The 26,058-nt window shown below is 38.4% G+C and overlaps 2 protein-coding genes across 3 annotated transcripts; both read right to left on the bottom strand.

Moving 5' to 3' along the window:
- Positions 1–6,705: 6,705 nt before the first annotated feature.
- On the bottom strand, positions 6,706–10,602 carry RAX (retina and anterior neural fold homeobox). Of its 2 annotated transcripts, none has more exons than XM_053448164.1 (3): positions 9,974–10,602; positions 9,479–9,717; positions 6,706–7,783 (listed from the first exon to the last, which is right to left on the bottom strand). In XM_053448164.1, exons 1-3 carry the CDS (start codon positions 10,254–10,256, stop codon positions 7,328–7,330), a joined length of 978 nt encoding a protein of 325 aa, XP_053304139.1. In that variant the 5' UTR covers positions 10,257–10,602; the 3' UTR covers positions 6,706–7,327. The 2 variants fall into 2 exon arrangements, with proteins under 2 accessions (XP_053304139.1, XP_053304140.1); XM_053448165.1 differs by having other exon boundaries at positions 9,479–9,714.
- Positions 10,603–18,203: 7,601 nt separating this feature from the next.
- Positions 18,204–23,201, bottom strand: CPLX4 (complexin 4). The gene is made up of 3 exons (XM_053457962.1): positions 22,909–23,201; positions 20,443–20,530; positions 18,204–18,633 (listed from the first exon to the last, which is right to left on the bottom strand). Exons 1-3 carry the CDS (start codon positions 23,073–23,075, stop codon positions 18,406–18,408), a joined length of 483 nt encoding a protein of 160 aa, XP_053313937.1. The 5' UTR covers positions 23,076–23,201; the 3' UTR covers positions 18,204–18,405.
- Positions 23,202–26,058: the final 2,857 nt, after the last annotated feature.

Here is a 26,058-nt window from a genome sequence, read left to right as displayed (position 1 = left end):
TATATATTTATATATATATATATATATATATATATATATACGTTATAAATATATTCTCTGTATGTATGGAACAATATTGCTTGTTTGGCATTGAACAAAAAAAAAAATTCTAAATAATGTCATTTTATTACTTGGCATCTTATAGACTCGTACAGATTTTATTCTGTTGGCGTTTACTGAACTTTAATGCTAAATCAGATCAGAAGCTTTATAAGAGCAAATAAGAGGTTAAGGATCTAGATGATTTAATCCAGTTTGTAAGAAAAAAGTTTTCCCCGAGCAATTAGATGCTGGTTAAGGAATTAATCACTAATGGGTCATTAACTCTGACTGCTATTGTACAGTTAACAAGCTGAGGCAGGATTATTAGACTCAACACCCAATTAAGCCGGGCAAGATATTTACAGCAAGCACTCTTACCAAACAAGCTCTTGGACTTTACAGACTTGAGAGAACGGAGAGAAAACTATTTTGTGTAGTTTTGTATTCCCAAAAATGCACTTAGACCGTTACCTCGATACATTGTTTGAAACGTGAAGGCCATCAGTAAACCCAAGCCCTTAATTGTATGTTTTATCTCCCTATTTATTAGAGTCCTGCGCTCAGAGGGCCACAATACCCTTACAATTAATGCCAGAATTAGCTTTTGCGTTTCTGGGATTGTGGTGGATAAGTGGAAGGGTCTCCCAGCAGAAGTGGGAGAGGTAAATACAGTGAGAGAATTTATACCTGAGTGGGATAGGCGTGAAGTGTATCCTGAACGTAAATTAAGGTTTGTGGAAAAACTGGCATATTAGAGATAGCAAAACTGCTCGCTGATTAGAATCAACGAATACATTTACTGATGCGCCAATAAAATGAATAATAAAAAACTGAGCGATCATGAGATAGAAGGACACATACTGTATGTCTCAGATCATTAATTCAGATAAACCTAATGTGTCGGCTTGTCTGAGGCTGTCAATTCTCGTCTCATCAGACCCCTTGAATTTATGTATTGTATTAAGCGCTGCGTAAACTGTTGGCGCTATATAAATAAATAAAATATAATAATAATAATAATAAATAATAATAATAATCATCATCATCATCATCAATAAACCAAACTATTTTTATTGGGAAGAAGTGCCATTAAAATATGACAATCATTTCTACATGAGGCATGGGGTGTTTTTTTCCCCCTGCATGCTGGCAAGCTGATGTCCCAGAAGATCGTCTTGCTGCATGCTGGCAGTTTTTTGTTTCTTATACTTGTTTCCATGGCAGCGGGCATGAAAAATAAGTGAAACAAATTGTTCAACTGCTTAATCCACCTTCACAGGATCAAAACTATAGGTGGGCATTGGGGAGTTTTACCTGCAAGAAGGAAAGGGTTAAAAAACTTATCTTGGGGTTATTTTCTGGTAAATCACCCATGGACTGTTGTTTAAATGCTTCTTCGCAGGGTATAAACACAGGTCATCTGAAATGTTTCCTGGCCTTTAACTGGAATCATCATTAAAAGCCATGTCGGGAGAGGTTCTATCCAAGAGATGTTTCTTCGTAGAAAATCTAACGCCCATTTCTGGCCAATAAATGCTCTTTAAAGCCCCATTTTTTGGCATTGAATGCCTTACTCATTCAATAAAGGGAATGGCCAAACACCGATACTATATCCAGAGTTTAAAATGATCGACCCGGAATACGGAGCGTTCCACGGCACACAGAGTGAAGTCAACGAGATGAGATGAACCTGAAACCTCAACTCTCCTCCAAATTCATTTGACAACTCTAACTTTAAACCCTTCCGTCGAACCCGTCAGCTATGATCTGTGGGGTCCTTAGCGCCCTAATCGGTCTATAGCAGGGGTTCTCAAACTGCGGCCCTCCAGCTGCTGCAGGACTACATCTCCCATAATGCTCCTTCAGCTAAGGGGCTGGCTGAGGAGTATGGGAGATGTAGTCCTGCAGCAGCTGGAGGGCCGCAGTTTGAGAACCCCTGGTCTATAGGGTACAGCCAACTTTGGGATGGGGAACATTTCCAAACCCAATGTGGAGCGCATCCCTCTGGTGTGCAAAGTGTGGACATCATTATGTTGGCGTCTACGATTTCTTAGACTCAGTATACAGAACACTTTTTTTGCACACCCCATAACTCGACATTGCGTTCCCAGAAAATATCACAACCGGCCGGGGCACAGAGGTCCCTGGCTGTAGATATTTGCGCATTGTCCTGCCGGTGGAAACCTTCTTCAAGTGAAGCTAAACAAAGTTGACAGGCTCGCTTCAGACGGGGCTTTTTAAGCTAAGCACAGATTGTGAAAATATAATTAGGGACGGGTCTTTGTTTCTCCACAATGAGTGGGAAATCTTGAAAGAAAAGGTCTCCCAGGCTTCAGTGAACCAGCTCTGGACACAATTACCGGGTCCCTGAGTCCTTCACTTCTGCTTAATGAGAAACGTTAATTGCCACAACTTCCAGATTGTGTTGAGCGTTTTGCTCGCCGAAAATAAGGAGTGTTTTATTTAAATGCCTCTTAAACTTCCCGTCCTCATTAAATGTTGTAACAGAGATAATGAAAAATGAAAAGCCATGTTTCAATTTTGTTTTCACTTAAAACAAAGTAATGTTTCGGGCTATTCTGCTGTTTAATTGCAAACGCGTTTGGTATGTTTCGGGTTCATTCATGAATGCTTAAGAAATGTATCCTGCGCTAACCGCTTTCCAGATTTTCCCAGTAACCTTCTGGATCTATAATGGATCGTAAGCAGATATAGAGCTAAAAAGATGAAAATAGAAGTCCTTGAAATCACTAAAGGCTGATTCATAAAAAAATGGATGTTTTCTGGTGAAAAGACTTATTTTCAGGTTATGTTGAGATTTATTTGGACTTCTTTAATCTGTTTTTCCGACATATTTTCCAGCTCTATAGATCACAAAGAATGGAGGAATGTCAGCCAGAGCTGAGTCAACGAAAACCCCTTCTTTTATTCGCAGTTTTGGTACCCATGAGCGTCTGTACGGTACAGTTCTGGTCAATTCCGCTTGTAAACGCAACTGACTTTTAAATCAAAAAGTTTTAATTTATTCTTAGCACCCAACCAAAAATATATGCATGCCACGGGAGCCTTCAAGATTTTTATATCTAATTTTATATAACATAAAAATATATTATATATGTTATAAATCACTGGGGCACATTTATAAAGCTCACTATTACAGGGCTATAAATAGAATTAATATTTTAGAGCTTCTTGATCCAAGGAGAAATCCGATTGCCTCTTGGAGTCAAGAAGGAATTTTTTTCCCCTGATGGCAGAATTCGAAGTAGCTTAATTAGGGGTTTTTTTGCCTTCTTTTGGATGAAGAATAGGAAGGTTAGGTAGAAGGGGTGAACTTGATGGACTTAGGTCTTTTTTCAACCTTATGTACTCTGCAACTATGTAACTATCCAACGAGCCAGTGCTCCTAAATATAGGATTGTCTTGACCCTTACAAAAAATTACTGCAGTTTTTCTGAAGTAATACTGCAGTTTTTTGGACATGCAATACTGCACATTTACTGCACTTTTTTTTTATATTGCAAACCTACAGTTGTAATTCAATGTACTGCAGCTTTATTGCTTTTGTACTTCCGTACAAAAATAACTGCAGTAAAACTGCAGTACAGTGAAGTACAAATGCAGTAAAACTGCAGTAAAAGTGCAGTATTGCAGATTTTTCATGTCCAAAAAACTGCAGTATTACTTCAGAAAAACTGCAGTAATTTTTTCGTAAGGGGATTGATACATTTATATGATGATATATCTGTCACAACACATGTTTGGGTTGGAAAGAGCATCAAAATCCACCAGGACCATTCAAACGTGCGCTCTTTCGTTTCCCCCTCACTTTGTTGCCATGAGCACTACTTTAGTCATTTTGAGCCCGTTTTTTTTTTATGGATTATTACTTGTTGCACTTTTTTGCACTGGAAACACCACAGTGGAGCTGGGCTCTGAAGACGCTGGTTTTTGGTGGGGGAAGTGGACTGCAACTTTAGGCTGCCACCTACTTTGAAGACCTCAGTGAGTCCTCTCTTCAAGGTGGCCCTAGAAGATCCAGTCAGGGAGGAAGTGGCTGTGAATCTACAGCCCCAGAAGCAGATGATTGGGGACCTGGTTTCCCGTGGGGCCCTACCACATGGAGCACTTTGTTCACTTTTTCTTCAAGTTACCGTGAAAATATCTAAAAAAAAAAAAAAAAAAAAAAAAGGCCATTCTCATTTATTTTGTAATTCACATTGCTTTCACAATTATTTTAGCGCTTTATTGAATATTTCATGATATTTGCTTATGAATGTTATATATGTTGTAATATATTTGTATATGTAAATGTACAATGACATCATAAAAACTTTCCTTTCTCATAAATGTACAATGACATCATAAAAAATGCACAATGGAGTACATATTTAAAATAAAGATAAAAATAACACTGTACAGGGCTACGGAATATGGTGGTGCTATAAAAAACAATAAATCAGAAATAATAATAATGATAATAATAATAATAATAATAATAATAATAATAATAACAGAATTGATGGTTTCCGGGACTGGATTTAATTATTGTCTTAATGTAACCTTAGATCATGAAGGGATGATCTGCAAACGTACGAAAACACAGCGTAAGGAGTACTTGGCTTTCGCTAGTAACAGTTGAGCACCAATACCCAGGGGCACGTAGCACTAAGACGTTTATTCACTAAAGAGGAAGATTTCAGGGGGGCTGCAGTTTCATCTCACTGGCGTTACTGGCCCAACCCCGGCGAGCTTCAAGAATAGCTTAGGCGGCCCTGTAGAAAGCATATCTTAATCTGTCAGAATTCAGAGATTCACCCCCCCCTGATTGCAGAGAAGGTTGATAAGGATGGCCGTTTATCATGTGCAGCGAATTCAGGGAGCTGAAACCAAGCAAACTATTTTGCCCAATCTCACCTTAGTGAATAAACCCCCTAGGTTGGAGGCACTGATGAACGAGCGAAGATGATGGACACCTGGGGAAGAGCTGAATAAAATGAAAGACAGAATGGAGACTGAAACTAAAAGGAGTGATTTATTCTGGAGTTTTCAATCAGTGTATAAGAATGGCATGCTAGGAATATCTGCCATCAGATTCAGAATTTATTTAGACATTTTGGTTTTTGGAAACATTTCTACTTTTACATCCACTTTGTAAATATCTTTATATTTTTGTGATCTTAACCCAATCTGCTAGACCCTGACACCTTATGGTGCTGCTTTGTGGTAAACATTAGAATGACTGAGTCTTAGTCACCCAGACCCTGACACTCTAATAAAAATCAATGGAGGAAAGGATGTCATTGGGCTAGAAGAACTTCATTAGGATTGCCATAATGAGCTCAGCGTGGTGTTTGCGCAGGATTTATAACCTACAATATCATATGACTGCTCACAATGGTGACCTAATGGAGACCTCTGAGGTCCAGAAAGCGCATGGAACTTTACATCTTGCATGTTGGCTTAATAAAAAGTATCAACTTTGACTAAAGTCTCCATTTTCTCTTGGGCTAGTATGCCAATACCTATTTTTCTTGTTATGATAAAATGGAGAAACTTTATAAAAGATATCAGGGGCCCAACAAGTGCAAATATGACCCTTTTACTTCAATAACTGCCCACCTATGTCCTGGTGCTCTGGGATTCCTACGGACCATATATTGATATTGAAACAAACCCCTCATTATTCACCGTCTGAGTGACAGAGGATAATAGGACTTGGGGTCATCCTCCCCATTGCCTCGGAATATCTAAACTACCATGGACTAAATTTCCATTATAGAAAATAAATAGTTAAAAATAGTTAAAAATAACCAATTTCATAAAATTACTCTTGATGAGACTTTAACTTACTGAGAAGGTGGTAGATAAGGGGAACAGCGTCCCAGTGGACATGGTAGAGGTAAATACGGTGAGGGTATTAAACATACATGGGACAGTCATTTGGCTCCTGAATCTAAGACAAGGACTGATTAAGGTCTGAGTCTTTATATCCAGAAAAATGGGCAGACTAGACAGGCCAAATTAGTCTTATCTGCCATCAAATTTGTTTCTGTGACATGGAAGACTAAAAATAAAAATTCTGATCATGTTCATAAAATATTTATTAAACACATATTTAGATATTGTTGTTATTAAAAATTGCTGCTGATTTTGAAATTCATGTTTTCTTTTAGTGCATTAAACAAATAAACCTTAGAGATTCTAGAGCAACAGCCTATCAGACTCTGTTTTTGTATCACATGACAATTAAGCATTCCCTGAAAGTATATAAATGAGGCAACCGTTGTTTTTTTTTCTGGGAAACCAACAGCATTAAGGGGTGGATTTTCTAACAATTTAATTGTAAAAAAGTTCAATTAAGGGTAGTAGGTGCAACATCATCTTTAATGTCTCTTTCCCAGTGAGGGTCAACAACACATTCCTTCACCTTGAACAGAACATTCATTCTGTCTATGAACCCAAAACTACTGTAACTCAAGCTGTCTACCATAAAGTAGAAAACATATATACATTTATACAGCGCTATGAAACACACATACGATTGGTACAAATCCTATCCAGGTGAGCAAAGGCAATTCTGATACCAAATGCCAGTAAAACCACAGATTTATCCTTAAAGTGTCAATTGTGTGGCTCAAGAGGATAAATAAAAGAATACACTTGTCTTTGGTTGCAGATATTATAATTTCCTGTTAACAAAATTGGCATATTTAGAAAATTGTGTTTTGTTATTAAAATATTGAAATTATTCCAGTTGTCCATACTGTCATTAATAATTATGTCAACCCGCTGATACTTGGCAGAAGATTTTAATTGTATATTAGTTTCTTTTTATTCCAGTTATTTCCCAATAAAACATTAAAAAATGTGTAAAAATGGTGAACTAGCATAATAACATTTTATGGAGACAAAGATCCCATCAATGTGGTGTGAGATTTCTAAAAGTTTCCTATAGAACTCCTTGCAATCCTGCTGCATGCTATAGGGACACCATGATGACCAACACCCAATGACCCAAGAGCTTGGAAATATTTATTCTGATTTGCCCTAATAAAAATACTTTTAGTAACTGGATATTTATGTAAATGTGAAAAAACTTCATATCCAAAAATGCATATTGTAATGATAGACCAGTCCCCAGCCCCATAGTCCCATTCCTGTGGGAATATAGTGTGAGTTGTCTTTGATTGGCACCTGGTGGGGGTGCCTCACCAGAAATATGTTCTATATACACTTCAATGTGGGTACAATACCCCCAAAATTGAATCTGGCTCCTCATTGTTCAAAGTGTTTGCCATGGCTTTCCAATTGACTGGATGTGTTCTTTTGCCTTCATTCTGAGAGCAGCTATACTGGTATTTCTAGGATCTACTTCTTCCATTGGGTACTTGTCCACAAAGTTGGTTCCACATTGGTATGGAGGTGGTGGTCCCATGCCACCTAATGGCTGTAGAGCATGTCCCACGGGTGCAGTATTCATGAAGGTTGGTGATGGGGTGTAACTGCCTGGAAGACTCTGAGGGGTGCTCACAAACCCCGGTAGGCTTTGCAGAGTGGTGGTGTTGGAGAGTGGTGGAGTTAGCCAGGAGTCCAGCGGAAGACTACTGCTGATGGCACTCATGGCTGAAGGTTGTGGAGAGCGATTGAAGGAAAGTATTGGGGAGTCCTGAAGTTTCATGGAGGTTACCTCCAGCTTCTCCTGTCTCCTCCATTTAGCTCTTCGGTTCTGAAACCAAACCTGAAAATCAGTTTCTCATTAGTGTAATCCGAATCACCTACTCCAGGAAGACCATACAGAGACTATGTGCAATATTAAAAAGAGATTGTTGTAGAACCCAAAAGTATCAAACTCAGAATCCAAGTGCTTTCAAACTTGGATACATCAGCAGTGATATTTAATAAGTCTTATGTATCAACTTGGTGATATGGCCTTATACCAAGTGATCTTTCTGGCTGAAGAAATTTGTGAATGATAGAGTATACTAGCAGGTGGGTTTATTGGGTTCTGAAAATAACTGTCTGATTATGATTAAATACAGAATGCGTTTATGTGTATTTATTTTTAATGAGCAGGGCTATATCTTCGGGCTATAAGTTTGCATTTGCTATGAAGACAAGAAGAAATAATACATTACATATCAATCTTCATTTATTAGTTCATATTTTCCCTTGGAACAAGTTGTAAAATATTATTGGAATTAACAAATATAATAATTATTATAATAAATATGCTATTATTATTATTATATTTCATTTCTATTAATTTTTTAATTTTACTATTTTACTATTCAACACATTGAGAATTATTTTATACACAGTAATAGTAGAAAATTCTACAAACAAATGAGACCAAAATTGAGCTGAATTCTACAAATAGATTTTTTTGTGAAAAAAAAACATCGATGCCTAGAGATAAATAACACAAGCTAAAATAACTAAGCTAAATTGGAAAAATGCATACAAGTCTGATATAATTTTAAAAGCAAAAGTTAAAAAAGCTCTTTATAAAATTAAGGTGTTTAAATTTACTAATGTCAAGTAGAAAAAATAAAATTTGGGTGGTTAATAGTTGATAATTCATTTATTAATTTAGGATCATTAGTGCTAGTTACAATCTTTTACACTGAATTTATTTTTGTAGGGAAAAAATATCAATTCAACTCCTAAAATATATGTATTGCTTCTAATATTGGACGTGGAAAATAAAAATTATGCGATACTTTTGGTTTGGCGTTTTAGGGGAGATAAGTGAATTTGAAAGGCTATTTAATCAATAAATACAGCTACTACATTTAATGAAACAAGCACTTTGCCCAGAACTCTACAAATAAAAAAATATCTCATGTTTGAAATATTAAAATCGGAAATTGTACTTTGTCCCTTCTGGGTTTCTTTTAACTATTCTCACTTTTAACAAAAACGGGTATGTTATAAAAATTGATTGATGACGTAACGACTGTGTGAAAAAACTAAGGTACCCTGAACAGTGTAAAAAAAAATAATTAAAGCTCTAACATAAGCTTTTGAATCCTCAGAGGCATTTTCTTCAGATGGTATCTGACCTTTCCAAACTTTCTGTAACTTATTTTTTTCTTTCTGATGGCCCAAAAAATTAACCGCAACTAAAGATTTTGTTCTTTGTAAAACACTATTTGTTCACAGAGCCTAAATACCATGCTAATTTCACAGTATCTTCATTCAAAATATGGAATATTTAACACTGTATAAATATAACAACCCTATTTTGGCTTCTCAAATACTCTGATACCCTGGGAGGGGGGTATAATAATTTTTAATCAGCTCATGAGAAGGGAATACTGATAATTAGTATATCTGGATTAGCAGAATAAAAACCCTTTGATTGAAGGGTAGATTGCCCTTTAATAATTTGGGCACTGAGGACAGAGAGGCATTTTGCTGGGGATCTACTAACCTGCACCCTCACTTCTGGTAGGTTCACCTTCATGGCCAGTTCTTCCCTGCTGTAGACATCAGGGTAATGGGACTTCTCAAAAGCCCTCTCCAGTTCGTGTAGCTGGTAAGTGGTAAATGTGGTCCTGTTTCTCCTGTGTTTTTTCTTGGGCTGATCTTCTTCACCCAGTTTATTGTCACTGGAGTTGGCCAGTCCAGGGCTTAGGCAGTCTCCAGACACCTTGGTGCAGTAGGTATCTGCTGGTGGTGGGACACAAATTGTCATGGGATGGTTAGTCACAGGCACTACCCTGGAGGTAATTAAAAAAGCTAACGAAATTGCAATTTTCCCCGAATTCTAAACTTACTACTAAACCTAAATAAATTAGAACTTTAATCAGATACATAAATATATAGCTTTATTTTTATTCATCTTTGAATTACTTTGGATGTTATAAATTCACTATAAGTTGGAGATATTTCTTTGTGTCTACCTATCTATCTCACCGTGTCTTACCCCCATATCCATCATCCTGTCTGTCATCTAGATCATTCTGCTGTGGTTGTAGGTCCTCTCCCATTTTGTGATGGCAAGGTCTGGAGTTTCTCTTCTCGGCTTCCTTGCCATTCCTGAGACTGTCATCTGTCTGGAAGGAGCTCAGGACACTGTCTTCTTTAGAAAATCCCAAGATGGCCTCTATGCTGTGGAGTCTGGAAGTGTTTCCTCCTGGACTCCTGACCAAGTGTCCAGAGAGAGAGAAGCTTCCATCAGCCATCAGAGAAGGACTGTGCAGGTGCATTGGACTCCTTTAAGTTTCAGTATTGGGTAACAATTCCCTCTTCGCTAAAGTACACTTTAGTTAAAAGGTCCATGTGATTCACTGATTATTCTTCACGAATTTCCTCCAAAGGTGCTTCTGGTTCCAACGTATAATTTTTTCCAAGAAAAATAGAAATTGATTTTCTTTTTAGATATCTAGAATGTTAAATTGTGGGTTGCATTTGCTTATTCATCTGTGTCAGACTAGAAGAAGCTTTAAATCTTTTAAGAATGGCTGATTCCTCTAAGCTGGCTGTGTATCAGATCCTTCTGGATACTTTCTGGGTGACTGGCTGTCCTTGCAGTGGAGAGGATCAGTTCCTTGTGACCTCTCTAGAAGGAGTGACTCACACACAGCTTGCTGAGATATTTTAAAGCAACTCCTGCTCTGGTTCTTTGTGGGTTTGTCATCTGTCCCTGCTGTGCACTCCAAAGCTGCCACATTATCATTAAATGAGGCTTTTGTCTTTTTTGGGGACAGTACCTGCAATGAGCAAATCTTCCCAACAACCCCCTCCCTCCCCACAACAGAAATGGGTCCTGCATAACAATGTAGCTTGGTTTGGCTGAATCCCACCAGAGGCACAACATGAAACTTCAGCTACATTATATCAAGATGTAGAAACATTTTTAAAAAAACATTTTTAGTGCCAGGTAGGATTGCAAAGACAGAAGGTATACACATGATCCTGGCGTTTAAAAGGTTAAGCCATTTGCTGGTGATATATCATTATTATTATTATTATTATTATTATTATTTTAATATTATTTATTTTACATTTTTTTCGGTGTGGTCATAAAAAAGAATAATTTATTAGTTGCGTGCGAAAGATTTATTATCCAATTTATTAACATTGCAACCTGTCCAAAGACTGACAGATGTCGCCAGGCAATTATCGAAATCATACGTAAATAATTGATGCTATTAATTAACATATTGGAATCGCCTCGTGACAAAAACTTGTGTTGACATTATTTTCTTTTTATAAAAGAAATTATATATTTTTATTTTTATAAAATTACAAGATGTTTCGTCTAAATGTATGTTTTATTGCCCTCTTTGCTGTTTTTTTTTACGTTTTTTAAAGTTCTTTTTTTTGGCATTTAATGCTTTCTAGTTGGCAATATAACCTACTTAATTGATGTTATCTTTATTTATTTTTGCCAATAAATTAATTGCTATTTTTTAAACTCTCGGGCGATTTGATTATAATTACATAGATACAAGTTAACCCGAGTTTGATAAATAATTAGTGTCGGTTTGGTTTATCCTGATATATATCTTGTTATTATTAAACCATATTATAAGATAAAATAATTAAAAGGAATATAATGTCAAGGTTTTAATATTAATATCTCAAGGATTTCTTAGAGTTTAAAAAATCCATTAAAAATATATTTTTCTGTAAGAAATCCAATAAAACGTTAATAGGAAACTTTTACTCAACTTTTTGAGTGATCGCAAGTTTGTAAAGTATCATACAAATGATAAAAGACAAATAGTATTAACATATTAAATTAAAATTGAAAGTATGTGTCCAATGGTTTCCTTAGAACTACAAAATTATTAATTTTCGGGATATCTAAAATCAAATCTTACTAAAATTAGGAGATGTCTGATATTATTCTGAAGCGACCAATACTTTAAAATGTTATATCAGAAATATATAATGTATTTTTTCGTTATTTTTAAAATTAGAGAGTATGTGGAAGGAATTCATTTACCCGTTACAGTATAAAAAAGTTAGGAATATTAAGTTAATTTTCAGTCAATAATTATCTCTCTAAAACGCAAAAAATGACTTTAAAAAAAACACAAAAACGCACTGAATACACTTGTACAAAAATAAAAAATAACTAAAAATAAATTAATAATGTAAAACAAATTGAAAAATATATGAAATAATAAAAATCAAATATGCAAAAAAAATGATTTACGAGCCGCTGAGCAGATGTATTGATAATAAGGGACATTGGCCATAGCTCCCGATGCAGTCCCTTCTGGCAAACTAAGGGGTTTAATAATGTCTTAAAGGATTTTAACACAAATCCCAGGATTTCAGAGAAGAACAATTGTTCTGAGACATGCGGTTTTGTGCTGAAGGCAAAATCTTTTATTTTATACTTTACGCCAAAATATCGATATCTATCTATTAATCTATCTATTATATATATATATATATACATATATATATATACATATATATATGTATATATATATATATAGATAGAGATATACATATGTATGTGCATGTATGTATATATATATATATATATATATATATATATATATATATACATATATATATAATTCACTACCCTGTGTGGCCACCCTCAGATAATTTTTTTGAATTTAGTTCCAGTATTTGATATTCGTTGATAATAAATTATTTTATTTTCTGCTTGTTTCTTGAAAACTAGAAGCCGACTTAAACTAGATTCCATGGTCTCTTGAGCCCAAGGACATGGAAGAAAACGTTAGGGTGTGCATTGTCTTGGGTATAAACCCCAGATAAAGGGTTATTAAAGACTTGGCCAGAGGCTATTGTTAAGGTATACATAAAACATGTTATTAATTATTATTTTATTTTATTCCCTAAAATGATTTTCATTGTCGATGTTGCAAGATGACCCCATCTTTACAAACCTCGCTATGTCAATAAGTTCTGATTGTTAAGCTATGACAAAGCAGCTAAAACTTTTTTTTTTTTTAATAGTAATTGGGGGTCAGCCTGGCTGCTTAATAAGATGCAAACATTAATAACATTTTAAGTAGAATAATAATTAATTTTGCAAATAAAGGACTGGGTATTTTATGAATCCCAATAATCACAGTTGGGGAGATCCTAGGTCAGAGGTGATCAGAACTCTGGCACTTAAAAGGTTAAACGTCTTCCACCCCTAACTCACCAGCTTTCAAGGTATTTCCTTATGGAATTTCCTTATGGAATGTGCGATAGCCAGGAACAGGGAGCCTCTGACACCGCACTGCAACTCCCACCATGCCAAGGCACTGGTTATTTAGGCTGCACTTTCTGGTCATACCTACAAATACACCTAAATTGTATTATTTAATGCCACCAATTATTTTTTTGTTAATATTTTTTATTCAATCAGTAACAATGTATTCTTGGTAGTTAAGATCCATGAGAATTGTATTCCAAGTGGCCATGCTGGCAAACCCCGAATGAGCTGTATGTTTAACCCTTTCAGTGCCATGGTATTAATGAAACACCCCACTATAAACTTATTCATGAAGATTGCCAACACTTGGTTGTTGCATTACAATTGCTAATAAATGCGTGTTTCGCATGTGACGCATTCTGCATACTGCAACTCCCATCATGCTCTCACAGATTAGGTTATCATGGCGGGAGTTTTAGTCTGCCAGTGCAGGATGAGCATGGTGAGAGTTGGAGTCCACACAACTGAATCCTGGAGATAAGGTCTCCTCTTCATCCCCCTTTCACTAAGGTGCCTTTAAGATACTTTGCACCTGCAAAGCTGCGCATCACACAGTCCTTATTTGCAGTTCTGCATCCCTTGCATATATAATAATGCGCATAGCGCACCGCGCAGTGTGTGATTTCCCAACGGAGGATGGTTTTGGAGTTTCTCTAAGCAAAGCTATATTAATGCAATCCTTCTTTACTTGTTTTCCAATTAGCTTAATTGAATTCGGATTGCTTGAGAGGGCCCAACAGAGACGTTTAGCTTGATGGGATGACAGTCTGAGCTGAGCAGATCCTATTAGCAGCAAGAATGCAAATCCCAGTTACCTCCACAGGCACCATGTGACTCGCCCAGTAATCTGCCCATCCAGTTACTTTCTATGATGATCACCCTCTGGTTTCCCTTTCGCACGCCGCAAACCGAAATATTACCCCCAACGCAGCCCGCGCATGGGCGTATTATTATCACCTCCATCATTATATCAATTTATTTATATATCGCCGACAATGTACGCAGCGCTTCTTACAGTACATACATTCAAAGGGTCTTTACAGGGAGGGTGCTAGATCCATGGAACCGCCTCCCATTAGAAGTGGTAGAGGTTAATACAGTGACGTGATGGTATGGCTACCTGAATCCAAGCAGGGACTGATGACTGATTAAGGTCTGAGTCTTTACATCACTGTGCAGGCTAAATGGGCCGAATGTATATACTAGAACTATTACCGTAGGTTAACCCTCACCCTGCTTGCACATTTACAATAACAACATAAAAGTCTCTAAATCAGCTTAATAGTCTGCATGAAACTTTACATCAGATGTGTATTCAGTGCCTGCTTGATCACAGGTATGAACTAGGTGAGTGCGTTGGGGACCAACCTGTAACTTGTCCATACCTAACATTGTCCAAACCTAATGATTGTAAGATATTAGAGGATCAGTTTTTTTCGAATCCCATATTTTGTAGTTGAAATACTGTAAATAAATAGCGTTTACACATTAATATAGAGATAGTTTTTGTAAATTATATAAATTATAGAAACATTTGGCCCATCTAGCCTGCCTGTCTTTCCTGATGTAAAGACTCAGCTTTATACCTATCCCATGCATGTTTAGATTCCCTCTCTGTATTAATCTTTACCACCTCTGTTGGGAGGCTGTTCTGCTTATCTACTACTCTTTCTGTAAATTGTGTTATAAGCAGTAAGTGACAGATCCTCTTTTGTCTCTCGTGGCCATCTGCATGATTGTTCAGAAGGATTGAGCTGTTTGCTACAGATGGACCCCTCTTGCTGCAGACCCTTGTTCCTATACAATAGAAGCTCGAGGGGCTCTTCTACTCCAGAATTAACCCTTTTCTTCACCATAAGGGTATTTTGAATTGTAAACCCCGGGCATGTCAACCGTTATTGTTGTTGTTAAGCTCAGCCTTTCTTTTGATAACACTTTTAGACATTTAGTCTGACATTTAGTATGAAAATATTTGGAGAATTTTTTTTTAGGTATTTAACATCTCTGTAAAATGTAGTTGTAATATTAATTTTCTATTTTTTTTAAGGGTGCAATGGGGAGGCATCCTTTTGAAAATGTATTTTCCCTAAATTTTTGTTTTTTTTAGCACATTTATCGGAATTGAATCATACAAAGTGCCCTGCAATGTTGAAATAAACATAAAACCTAAAATAAACCCTGTATAAGCCGGGCATTTCTGAATTCCCATTTACACCAATGGGAGTTGAAGCAGCTGGTCGATGGGAGTGCTACTGAGCATGTGCAAGAACTTTACATACTAATGAGTAAACGCAGCAGGGAGAGGTCTCCTTTTATAACTCCATTAAAAAGTATTGGAGGGAAAAAAAATGGAGCAAAGTAATTTAATTCAGGAGCCAGAGGTATCACTGTTTTTATTGTCGCTGAGGAATGGGTAGTAAGCATACCTGGAAACTCCGGGAGAAGAGACACTTCTCTGGGTCTCCGGGTCTGGAAAACTCCATTCCCGCCCACTCGGCCACTCCCCGCCCATTTCCCCTTCAACACCGCTGTGCGAAATATCAGCAGGACGGCCCACTGACATCAGCGTGACTTCCTGCCGGCATCCTGCAAAAGGGTGGCCATAAAGTTCCCAAGTATGATAGTAAGGCTATAGAGCAATGCCGGTCCCTAATCTTCTTCAGGGGCCACACTCCTCAAAGAGATATGATATCACTGACAAAAAAAAACAAAACAAAGCAGGGCTGGGTCTTCTAGGTCCCCCTCCAAAAACTTCAAGGGGATGTGGGAGTCCAAAACGCAACCCACATTGTCCACCAGCAAGTTTTCAGGGACCCGGCTCCTCTGTGGTGTTTTCAGGGCGTGCACCAGCCCATCGGTGGTATTAGAGTGCGCTAACCAGCCCTATTAACAGCGAGTGCTCGGTGTACCCCTCACCGAGGACGCCATGTGATGAACACCCAGGGGGATCTCACCTGGGGACTCCAAAAATACACATCTGGCTTCTTTGGGTCCTTAGCCTTAAGGCCAAAGGATCAAGTTTTCTCCCTCAAGCAATTCTCCTACTGATAGCCGTTTATGCCATTGGGCGTTTAGAACAATTTCCATAATTTAACACATTGTGTGCTGTTTATACACACATTATTGGGACTTTTACAAACACTTATCAGGAAAAAGAGGGCCATCGGGGTGAGGAAAGAGACACCAGCATATTGGGGTCCCAAAGATGGTCCCAAGACCACTTAGATTTTTTAGAGCAAATACAAGCACTTCAACAACATAAAAATGCCAAACGTGAATTTCTGGGATAACAAACTTTTTCTCGGGGCCAGCGAAGAATGAAAGGAATCATAATATGGGATAAAAGCTGAGTGCACCTTGGGAGCAGTAATCTTTACTTCCCGTTCTCAGGGTCTTTATCTCTCTCCATTAGGTTATCTCTCTCCTGTTGTCGAGTTGCTGATTGTTGCTGTTTGGTTCAAGCAGCCTTTTATAAGGATGTCCATTTTTAAATTCATTCTGGTCATCCATGGTCTGGAGAGATTGAGATCGGTACCTTTTTTGACCAATCCCTGCTGAATCCATTCCCTGAAGAAAAGAGCTAAAAATGTAACATCTCCGATTCTAAAAATGATATAGAAGTACGTCACATACTCATAAAGGCTACACAAAGGGGTTTTTTTGGACATCGTGCTTATCACATTTTCATTCCAATTTTTTTATTTTAAAAAATCTGTGTTTAAAGACGCTTAACTAAAATGACTCCTCCTATCTGCGGAGTGGGTATTGACAATATGCTTACTTGGGTGTTACTAACTCTGTCTTGTTAGCAAGCAGCGCTTCTTTTGTGCAGGTGAACGGCTTTTGATTGTTACACTGTGTCAGTCGGTTTGTTAAATGCATCATTTAATGTGAAAAGGATTAATGGGGTTTAGTCGGTAATCACTTTGACCTAATCCTCCAGACGCTAAAGAAGCCAGTTCTTCTGCAAAGTTTGTTGATTGCTACCAAGCTACACCTGTAATACAGGTCTGCCTAAAACTTTGCTGATAATAACATATATACAAACAGTTAACCCGTTAGCAGCCACGGACCCTCTTTGTTGGCACGTGCCAAGAACTAAAAACTTCTCAAGATCTTCTGTGTTGGGTACCTTGCACCCCTTTCTAGTAGCTTCTTATTTGCTTTACAGCTAACATTGAATTCTATACTGACGATTATGTTAGCGATGCAGATGCAAGACGCCATACCCCAAAAGTTAAAGTTTTATATGCAATTCCACATATAACCACTAGGGGTTCATGCTCCATGGCTGGATCCTTCCTTTCAGTAACATAACATAAATAATATAGCAGTATTATATTTATTAGTCTTATTTGCTTAAATTATTATAACACTATTAATTAAGGAAATTCCTAGGGATGGTCAAACATTTTAAACAACATTCTTTTTATGAAACCAAAACCACTGCAATGCGGGTCTGGACGAAAAAGATGATTTTGCCAGAATTCATGGAAACGCAACCGAATAACTGTCCTTGGGAACGTGGTGCAGGAACATGTATTTTTCAGACATTTTGGCTTAATTATTTTATTTGTGAGCATCCATCTCGTGCCCATCTTCTTCACTCTTGAGTGAGTGTAGACCAAATTCAACACAAACGATCTAGTGTAGATGCCATGTGACGCTAAGTACATTTGCTGATGGAAAGGAATTATGTACGTTGTAATTTGTGACAAATATATACTTTGATATGATTAGAAAAACTTAAATTTCTTTGAGAATCAGCATTGTAGCAGAAATGGCCCAGATCTCATTCATCATTAAAAAACAAGAAAAAGCCATAATGAAATAAGTCAGCTACCTTGTACGGGAAACTATCCATATTTTATTTGGTGAATTATTTTCCAAATTACAGCATTTTTGGCAAAATGTAAAAAAAACAAACAAATGTTTCCCTTTTCAGGGAATATAATAATAGCTATTATATTTTATTGGTGGCTTAAAAGATAGGGGGATTTGAAATTGATTTTGGTTGTCCTAAATTTCATTTTCACTCCTCAATGCACCGGCAGCCATATTGTTCCATAGGGGGATGGGTACACGATGCAGAATGGCTCAACGCTAGGAAACATGGTGTCCAAAGTTCCAAAGCCTAGCAGAATTTCTCCCGGACGGCTCTGGAGTTACATAAGGTGACACTTCTCTTCTGCCGTTTGCTTAATTTCAGTGAATGTTGCTGTGGCCTTTTCTTTAAGAGTGTCCATGTCCATGTTTTGAATGTTTTGGATGTGTCCAAAAATTGAGTGTTTTTCTTCCTCCTCATCTTGATCTTCAGCAACCATTTTTTGGAGCTCCTCCGGTAATTCCACGTCATCACCTGCCATCTGTATCTGGTTTTCATCCCTTTCACTCTGAAAATACAGAACCCAAGTTAATGCCGGGACCAATAAAAAGTCACTTGGTCAGGTGTTATGAAAATGAGCATTAAATATCATCTCATCTTAGAAAATGTTCCTTCGGGGCGTCAGACATGTTAGAAATGTAAGTGTTTATGTTAGAGGGAGTGTGTTAGCATGAGTGTATATGTGGAAGTGTGTGTATTAATATGATTGTGTATGTGTTAGTATGATTGTGTATGTGTAAATGTATGTGTAAACGGGTTTGAGATGATTGTGTTTGTGTATGAGGATGAGCACATATGTGGGAGTGTGTGTGTTGGCATGAGTGTGTGTTGGAATGAATGGGAATGTGTAACTCTTTGGTAGCATAAGTGTTTGGGAGTGTTCTAGTGCGTATGTTAATTACCAGGGGGAGGAAGCAAGGGGCAGATGGGGCCACTTGGCCTTTCCTCCCCCATGGGCCAGAAGGTGGCAGCCCTCCCATTATGATAAGGGGGCATGAGTAACCATGCACAGGGGCAAGACTATGCCTGGTAAGGAAAATGGACAGGGAGTAGGGAGGGTCTGGGTTGGAGATCAGCATGGCCAAACACTGCTGCCCCGTTTGGAGATTGAAGACACTAACCTGGAGCCCTAGATAAGCAGCGTTTGACCCAGATACATTTTTTAGCTCTGATTATGACAGACAGATTGTATTACTGATTGGAAGAAAGTAATTTGATGTTTGGACCTTGTAGGTAGCCTGACATGAGTCCCTTCCATAATATAGCTTGGGGAGGAAGTTTTACCCACTTGTGTGCCTTGCTTTTTTTTAGCACTTACCATGATTCTTTACTAGCCCTTAAACAATACTGGACTATCACAATGCAGAACAGTTACTGTCTCATCTTCATACGGAAGCTGATCACCGAATAGGCCCTAGTAAAGCAACCCAGGGGCTACCGCCCGACCGGACCTACTGCCCTACATGTATGCCTGGTTAACCTAGTGGGGAATAGAAGACTTGGGTATGTTGATAGGTCACAAAGCTTGTTAAAATCCTTCTCATAGCAACGTCTTGTAACCACGTCACCATACCTGGGAACTTGTGGGCTCCGGCTACCCTGCGTGTCAATAAAAACGTAATATTTAACTTTTTTTCCTCCATTATAGGTCAAATCCTTAAACAAAAACTGATTTCTCCCCAAGAGCAGACAGAATAATCCAGAAAATATTAACCAGTAGATGTCTGCTCACACCAAATAGAAATCTAAAAAAAAAACATGTAGCTACCAGTATTTTTTAAGGTATGAAATTTTTAAAATATTTCAAGATGTACCTTCTACAAGACATATGAACGACTGGAATAAGCAGAGAACGTATATTCCTTCTGATAGACCTCACTAGTCACATGGAAGTACTGGCTGCAGGGTTATGACATCATCATCGCACAGAATGTCTTTAAACCAAACTGGTGGTGAAAACCCAACAAAAAATGGTCCCGGGGAAGAACAATGTCACCGAGTCCAAAAGGATTTAGGGTCTTGTTGAAGCTGCACCCCTTGCAATGACTATGGCTAACCCACTGTTTTCAACCATGTTAGTGACTCATAGGGAAATTATTTCTTCATTGATTTTTATAACACCATCTGTACAATTTGGAACCTGCTTACAAGAGCTTATGATCTACAAGGCTTGGACCAGCCACACAACTGTATCCCAGCGTAGACATTATTTAAATAAATTATATAATTTGGCTGAACAGTGAAAAGGTTTGGTGGGAGACACTAGACAGCAGGAGTGAGGCCATGGTAGGTGATTATTTTAATACTTTTGTTTTACCTGTGGAAGCCTATATTTTTCCCTAATATGTACTCTCATTGTCGCTCTTTCTGCCTTCTTCTGCGTAAACTTGGCATCCCTCTCCATCCTGCAAACCAAACAGAATACAGAGAAGGTAAAAACAGAATTTTAAGAGAACAGAACCATCGGTGGGCTCGCCTGGTGGCATGGAGACAATCACACCAGGGCTGGTAAAGATTCTCCAAAAAGGCCAATCCGAACTTTGCTTTACTTGTCTCCTGGGCCATAATGTGCCAGCCTGCTGTTCCCCGCAAGTCTGTTAAATGACGCAGGTAATTCTACCTCCAGCTAAACCTCAGCACTGGAGTTGTTCTACAATATCTGCAAAAAACAGTGAAAGCCTCACTGGAAAAGTGGGGTTTACTCTACAACAGATGGGTGACTCTTGAGTGGTTTGAGTTGGGAAGCCTCGTTTAAGGATAATCTTTGAGATGGAATGAAAGCACCAGCTTGTTAAGGAAGAACCTGAGAGAGAAATCAGCACATATTGCAGTAGTAACATGAATCTAGAAAGAGTGACCAATGGAGAAGTCATCATAGCGCAATGTAAATGATCTAAATGAAAAAAAGCATTCTTATATTATATTTATTAAATATAGCAACTATGAAATGTTTGGTAAGGGTCAGGTCCACCTTTTTCTACATACATCGTAACAATTGCCATCGCTCAGAGTGGTCTTCCCAACTGTGTAGGACGTTGTCTAATGTCTCTCAACGCGTATCACCCGAGGAATGGAAGGAAGAGATTGTATCCAAGGAATTATCCAGGATACATCACCTGGGGATGTTCAGACTTGCATTTTCCGATCAGGAAAGTCTGGAAGTATGGAAAGAGAACACTGGAGCCACCAAGAGAGGTCAGGATACCAACTGGGTCAGAAACTGGAACCAGGATGTCAGAGGCCAAATCCGCATAGAGAGGCAAAACTGAGGAACAAACCGGGTCAATAACCAAAGGACTGGAGCGTCAAAACGAAATCACTAGGCAAGGTCAAGGTCACAGGAATCACCAGGTCAAAACCCAAAAGATCAAGCTAGATGAGCAGGAAATAATCATAAAGTTACACCAACCAAGAATGTAGTGAAAATGAAGGCCCAGTGTTTGAATTTCTGGCTTCAAACGAGGTCAGAGAATGGATCCAAAAAACACCTTCTGTGATTTCTGCCATTGCGCAATCACTTTTGCGTTCATTGCGAGAGAGGCCTGGATAAGGACTAATGGCATCCAGAACCTGCAGATATGCAGTTCGTCACAGGTTTGCTACCGCTAGGATGGCCTTAAGTTCTGACTTTGTGTCTTTTTTTAACATGGGCCTGTCACCCAGACAAGTGGATGACAAAATAAGAAACAGAACTTTCATCTATACAATGTTAAAGATGAATTACTAGCAAATGTATAGATCAAATTATATTTCTACGCAATACAGTTTGAGAAACCCTAGATGTCAGTGCCTGCGATACATCCCGGGCATTTAAATCCCACATCCGTTAATCAATTATAAAAGTTCTAGAAATTTAGACTGTAAAAATATTTTGGCATTTTTAACCTGCACCCATTTTATTTTTCCATGGCAGGCGCACTATAATCAACACAATACAACACAATATTATAAGTGCAATCTCAGTGACCTACAGAGACAATATCGCTGACGTGTACTCCATGGTGGATACCGACCTTTTCCTAGTGACGTGTATTACAAGCCCCTACAAAACCCGTGGGACCATTTTACCTTCTGGAAGCCGAGCTATGTTATCTCTATACTTCTTACACCAAAACAAAAGAGGAGACTTCTTACCCATGTTTATTTAATATACCAAACTATGGAATGTTTGGTAAGGGTCAGTTTCACAATATTCTACATACATAGTAACAATGACCATTGATCAGAGTGGTCGTCCCAACCGTGTAGGACATTGTCTAACGTCTCTCAACGCGTATCACTCGAGGAATGGAATGGAAGGAAGAGATTGTATCCGAGGAATTATCCAGGATACATCACCTGGAGATGTTCAAACTTGCATTTTCCGATCAGGCAATATCATTAGTCTTGCGGCTTTGTCACGGACACCAATAAGAGATAATGAGCTCAATATAAATCTGATGACGATACCCTCTTCATTTAATCAAAACAGGCTCTTCAAAGGCCACTCTATTTAATGTACTGATCAGAAAAATGCAGGATTCGTGAAATGTCACGAGCCCCTAAAAATCCCCATATTGGGTAATCTTAAATGACGGACGGGTTTGTGTATTCCTCTCATACGGGTTAAAAAACACATTTTTTGCTTTCATTCGGAAATTACAATTTTCCTTCTTAAACATTTTATTATTATTTTTATAATTTTTTCTTTTTTTTTTTTTTTTACAAATGATATAGGTTATATAGCAAACACGTACATTAAACGAGTCAGTGCATAGTACATAGGTTGGATGTATATACTCACTTCTCTTCCACCAGCTGTCTTTGATATTCTTCATATTCGTCCCGGGTCATCCCTTGGGCTGCTGCTGGGTCAGAAGCCTCTCCATCCTCCTTCTTCTCTTCACTCGATCCTCCGAGGCCCAAATTCTTCATCTGACTGCTTACCGCACTCTTTATAAGAAAAGCCATGTTTTTTTGGGGTTTTTTTTATTCTCTATCTCTGAACATAAACCCAAGAACGGAGGAATACAGAATGAGGTGCGTCCAATGCCATGAGACGGTGAAGGACGCTCTGTCAATGAGGACTATACGCCAAAAGTGGTTTGTCAGCCATAATCTGGATTAGAGGGTGAACTGTGCAGGATAGTGAGACAGATGGTTCAGATTACTTAAAAAATCATTAGATGCAGCTGCCTAGTTTCAATAATAAAAAAAACCCCAAGCCAATTTCCAACCGATCTACACTCTCTTTATATTACGTTTTTTTATAACCCATTTTTATTTACTGAATTGTGTCAATTGTGTCAAATACACTTTACTGAGAGGGTGGTAAGTAAATGGAACAGCCTCTTAACAGAGGTGGTAGGGGCTAATACAGTAAGGGAATTGAAACGTGCATGGGATAGGCATACGGCTCCTGAAGACAACGAACGGCTGATTAACCCCTTAAGGGCAATGGGCAGTCCCTAAACCCGTTGAAAACAATGCATTTTGATTAAGGGGTTAAGGTTTGAGTCTTTATGACATGAAAGACTAGATGAGCCATCATCTTTGTATTTATCATATTTCATTGTATTTTCTTTACAATTTTCTTTGTGACAAATATTAAAATATTACGTGTAAATAATAACAATATACGTTCTCGGTGGCCAGGATTGGAATTTCCCCAGGAGAAAATAGGACTGGTCATAGTTGGAATGTTCCCCCCCCCCCCAAGAGATGGGAGCGCAATGTGTGTGCAAGTAGCCAGCAGCATGTCAAGAATGAAAGTGTGACGGTGTAAAGTGTGATGATAGAGTGAGGGTGTTTTAATGTGAGTATGTATAAGTGTGTTAGAGTGATTGTATATGTGTAAGTGTGGGGAGGTGTGATGGTATGAGGACATATTAATGTGTGTGTAAGTGTGCCAATGTGCTAGTGTTAGCGTGTCAGAGTGAGTGTCTGTGTGTGTAAGTGTGCTAGTGTGCATATTAGTTACAGAGAGGGTCAGGAATCGCTCGGCTTTACCTGGCACCCGGGCTAGAATGTACCATCCCTCTCCGACTACGTATTCCCCACAGAGAGAAAATTTGAGTTTTAGAGGAGAAAAAAATGCTCTCACAAAGTTGTCTAATTTGTCACCGAATCCAAAATACCGTATATGATCATGATTCCAGAAATTATTTTAGAAAACAAAGTATTGTATGCAAATGAAAGATCCTAGCCCAGAATTGCTATAGATTTTATTCTGTGTACAATAAAAACTGCAGGTTTTTTTTTTTTTTAATGCTTGGCCCATTTATTTGCTTGCAAATTAAGGTTATTTGAGGTTAAAGTGTTGGTCATTTTTCGTGATAGAGTAATTTTTGTGCAAAATGTGTACACGCAACCATAATACATCCGCAAAAAAACAATAAATTAGAGCATTGTTTTCCCTGCTGTGATGGTTAAGCACCCAGTCCCTTGTGACTATATATTGTATATACTATCTATATATGCAGAATATACATACATATATATCTATATATATATACACACACACACTGATTTATGGTCACATCAAATGTATGTGTGGCAGAAAAGGGTATTTTATATAAATATTTACTCCGGGAAGAGAATACGATGGGGTAGCTGCAGCTTGATTGCAATCAGCTTAATCACACCACATCTCTATTTTCAGCGACAGCAGAGGAGGCGGCTCTTACGATCGTTAATTCCGCCATTCGCATTAGCAGGCTTCTAATTAAATGACTCTCAGTTTCCGGAAAGTTGGGGATATTCTGTAATCTCTGATTGTGAGTGAACATTTCAAAGTAACTTTCCTTATAAACATATAACATGAATTAACAGGACTTTCGCCAGGTAAATGATTCCGTCCAGTATGAATTCTGCATGAATGTTACGGAAGATAAGATTTACCCAAATGAACGTATAAACCGCTTTCCATCGGCTGCTTTACCTAAGGAAAGTGTTATAGAATTAGCCATCAAGGCAGGGCCGGCCCAAGGCAAAATGCCACCTGGGACGAATTTTAAAATGCCGCCCCCCCCTTATCTACCCTTCCTCTCTCTCCGTCCCTGCCACCCCCCCCCTTGTACTTACCTTTCAGCAGTCCTGCGACGAGTCTCCCTGTTCGGTCTCGGTGCCGGCTTGTAATCCTGAGCGCCGGAAATCTTCCGGCACTCAGCATTACATGCCGGCACCGAGACCGAACAGGGAGACTCGCCGCAGAGGAGAGAGAGAGGGGCGCCGAGCGGGTAATGACAGCTTGGTAAGCGAAAACCACTCGGCGCCCCTCTCTCTCTTTCGCTTAAAAAAAAAAAAAAAAAAAAAAAAAAAAAAAAGGGCTTGGGGCGGCGAAGTGCCGCCCCTTCAAAAGTGCCACCTGGAGCTGTTGCCCCACTCGGCTCCATTGTCGGGCCGGCCCTGCATCAAGGCAATCTGTAATTGTTATAATCTCATTCGGTCTATGTACAGAGAGTTATGCACAGCGTCCTTTGTTGAGATCCCTGGAAAATAAAGTCAGTTTCTCCTACCGGTTGGTTTTGTATGGACTCTCCCGGAACTCACATGGAGGGCACCACAAGTATCCTTGTGTGAGGCATTCATTTAAAATATGTTGCGTGACAACATGACAGCCCCTACATATCGCAGGAAATAACGGAGGCAACTTTTATATTATTATTATTATTAAAGTGGAAGAATCAACCGATCAGCCATAACATTATGACCGCTGAAAGGTGAAGTGATTAACAACGATAATCGTATTATTGGTGGGATATATTAATGTTAATGTGTTACAAGCATGAAAATGGAGCAACGGAAGGTGGCTGGTGTGATGAATCAAGTTTCCTTTTACATCGCGTGGATGGCTGGGTGCGTCGCTTACCTGGAGAACATGCGGCACCCGGATGCACTGAGAAGAGAAGAAGGCAAGCCGGCGGAGGCAGTGTGATGCTTTGGGCAATGTTCT

The sequence above is a fragment of the Spea bombifrons genome, chromosome 1 (genome assembly GCF_027358695.1).
Source record: "Spea bombifrons isolate aSpeBom1 chromosome 1, aSpeBom1.2.pri, whole genome shotgun sequence".
NCBI lineage: Eukaryota > Metazoa > Chordata > Amphibia > Anura > Pelobatidae > Spea > Spea bombifrons.
Note: the sequence above shows the minus strand (reverse complement) of the source record. Positions and strands in the feature narration are given on the sequence as shown.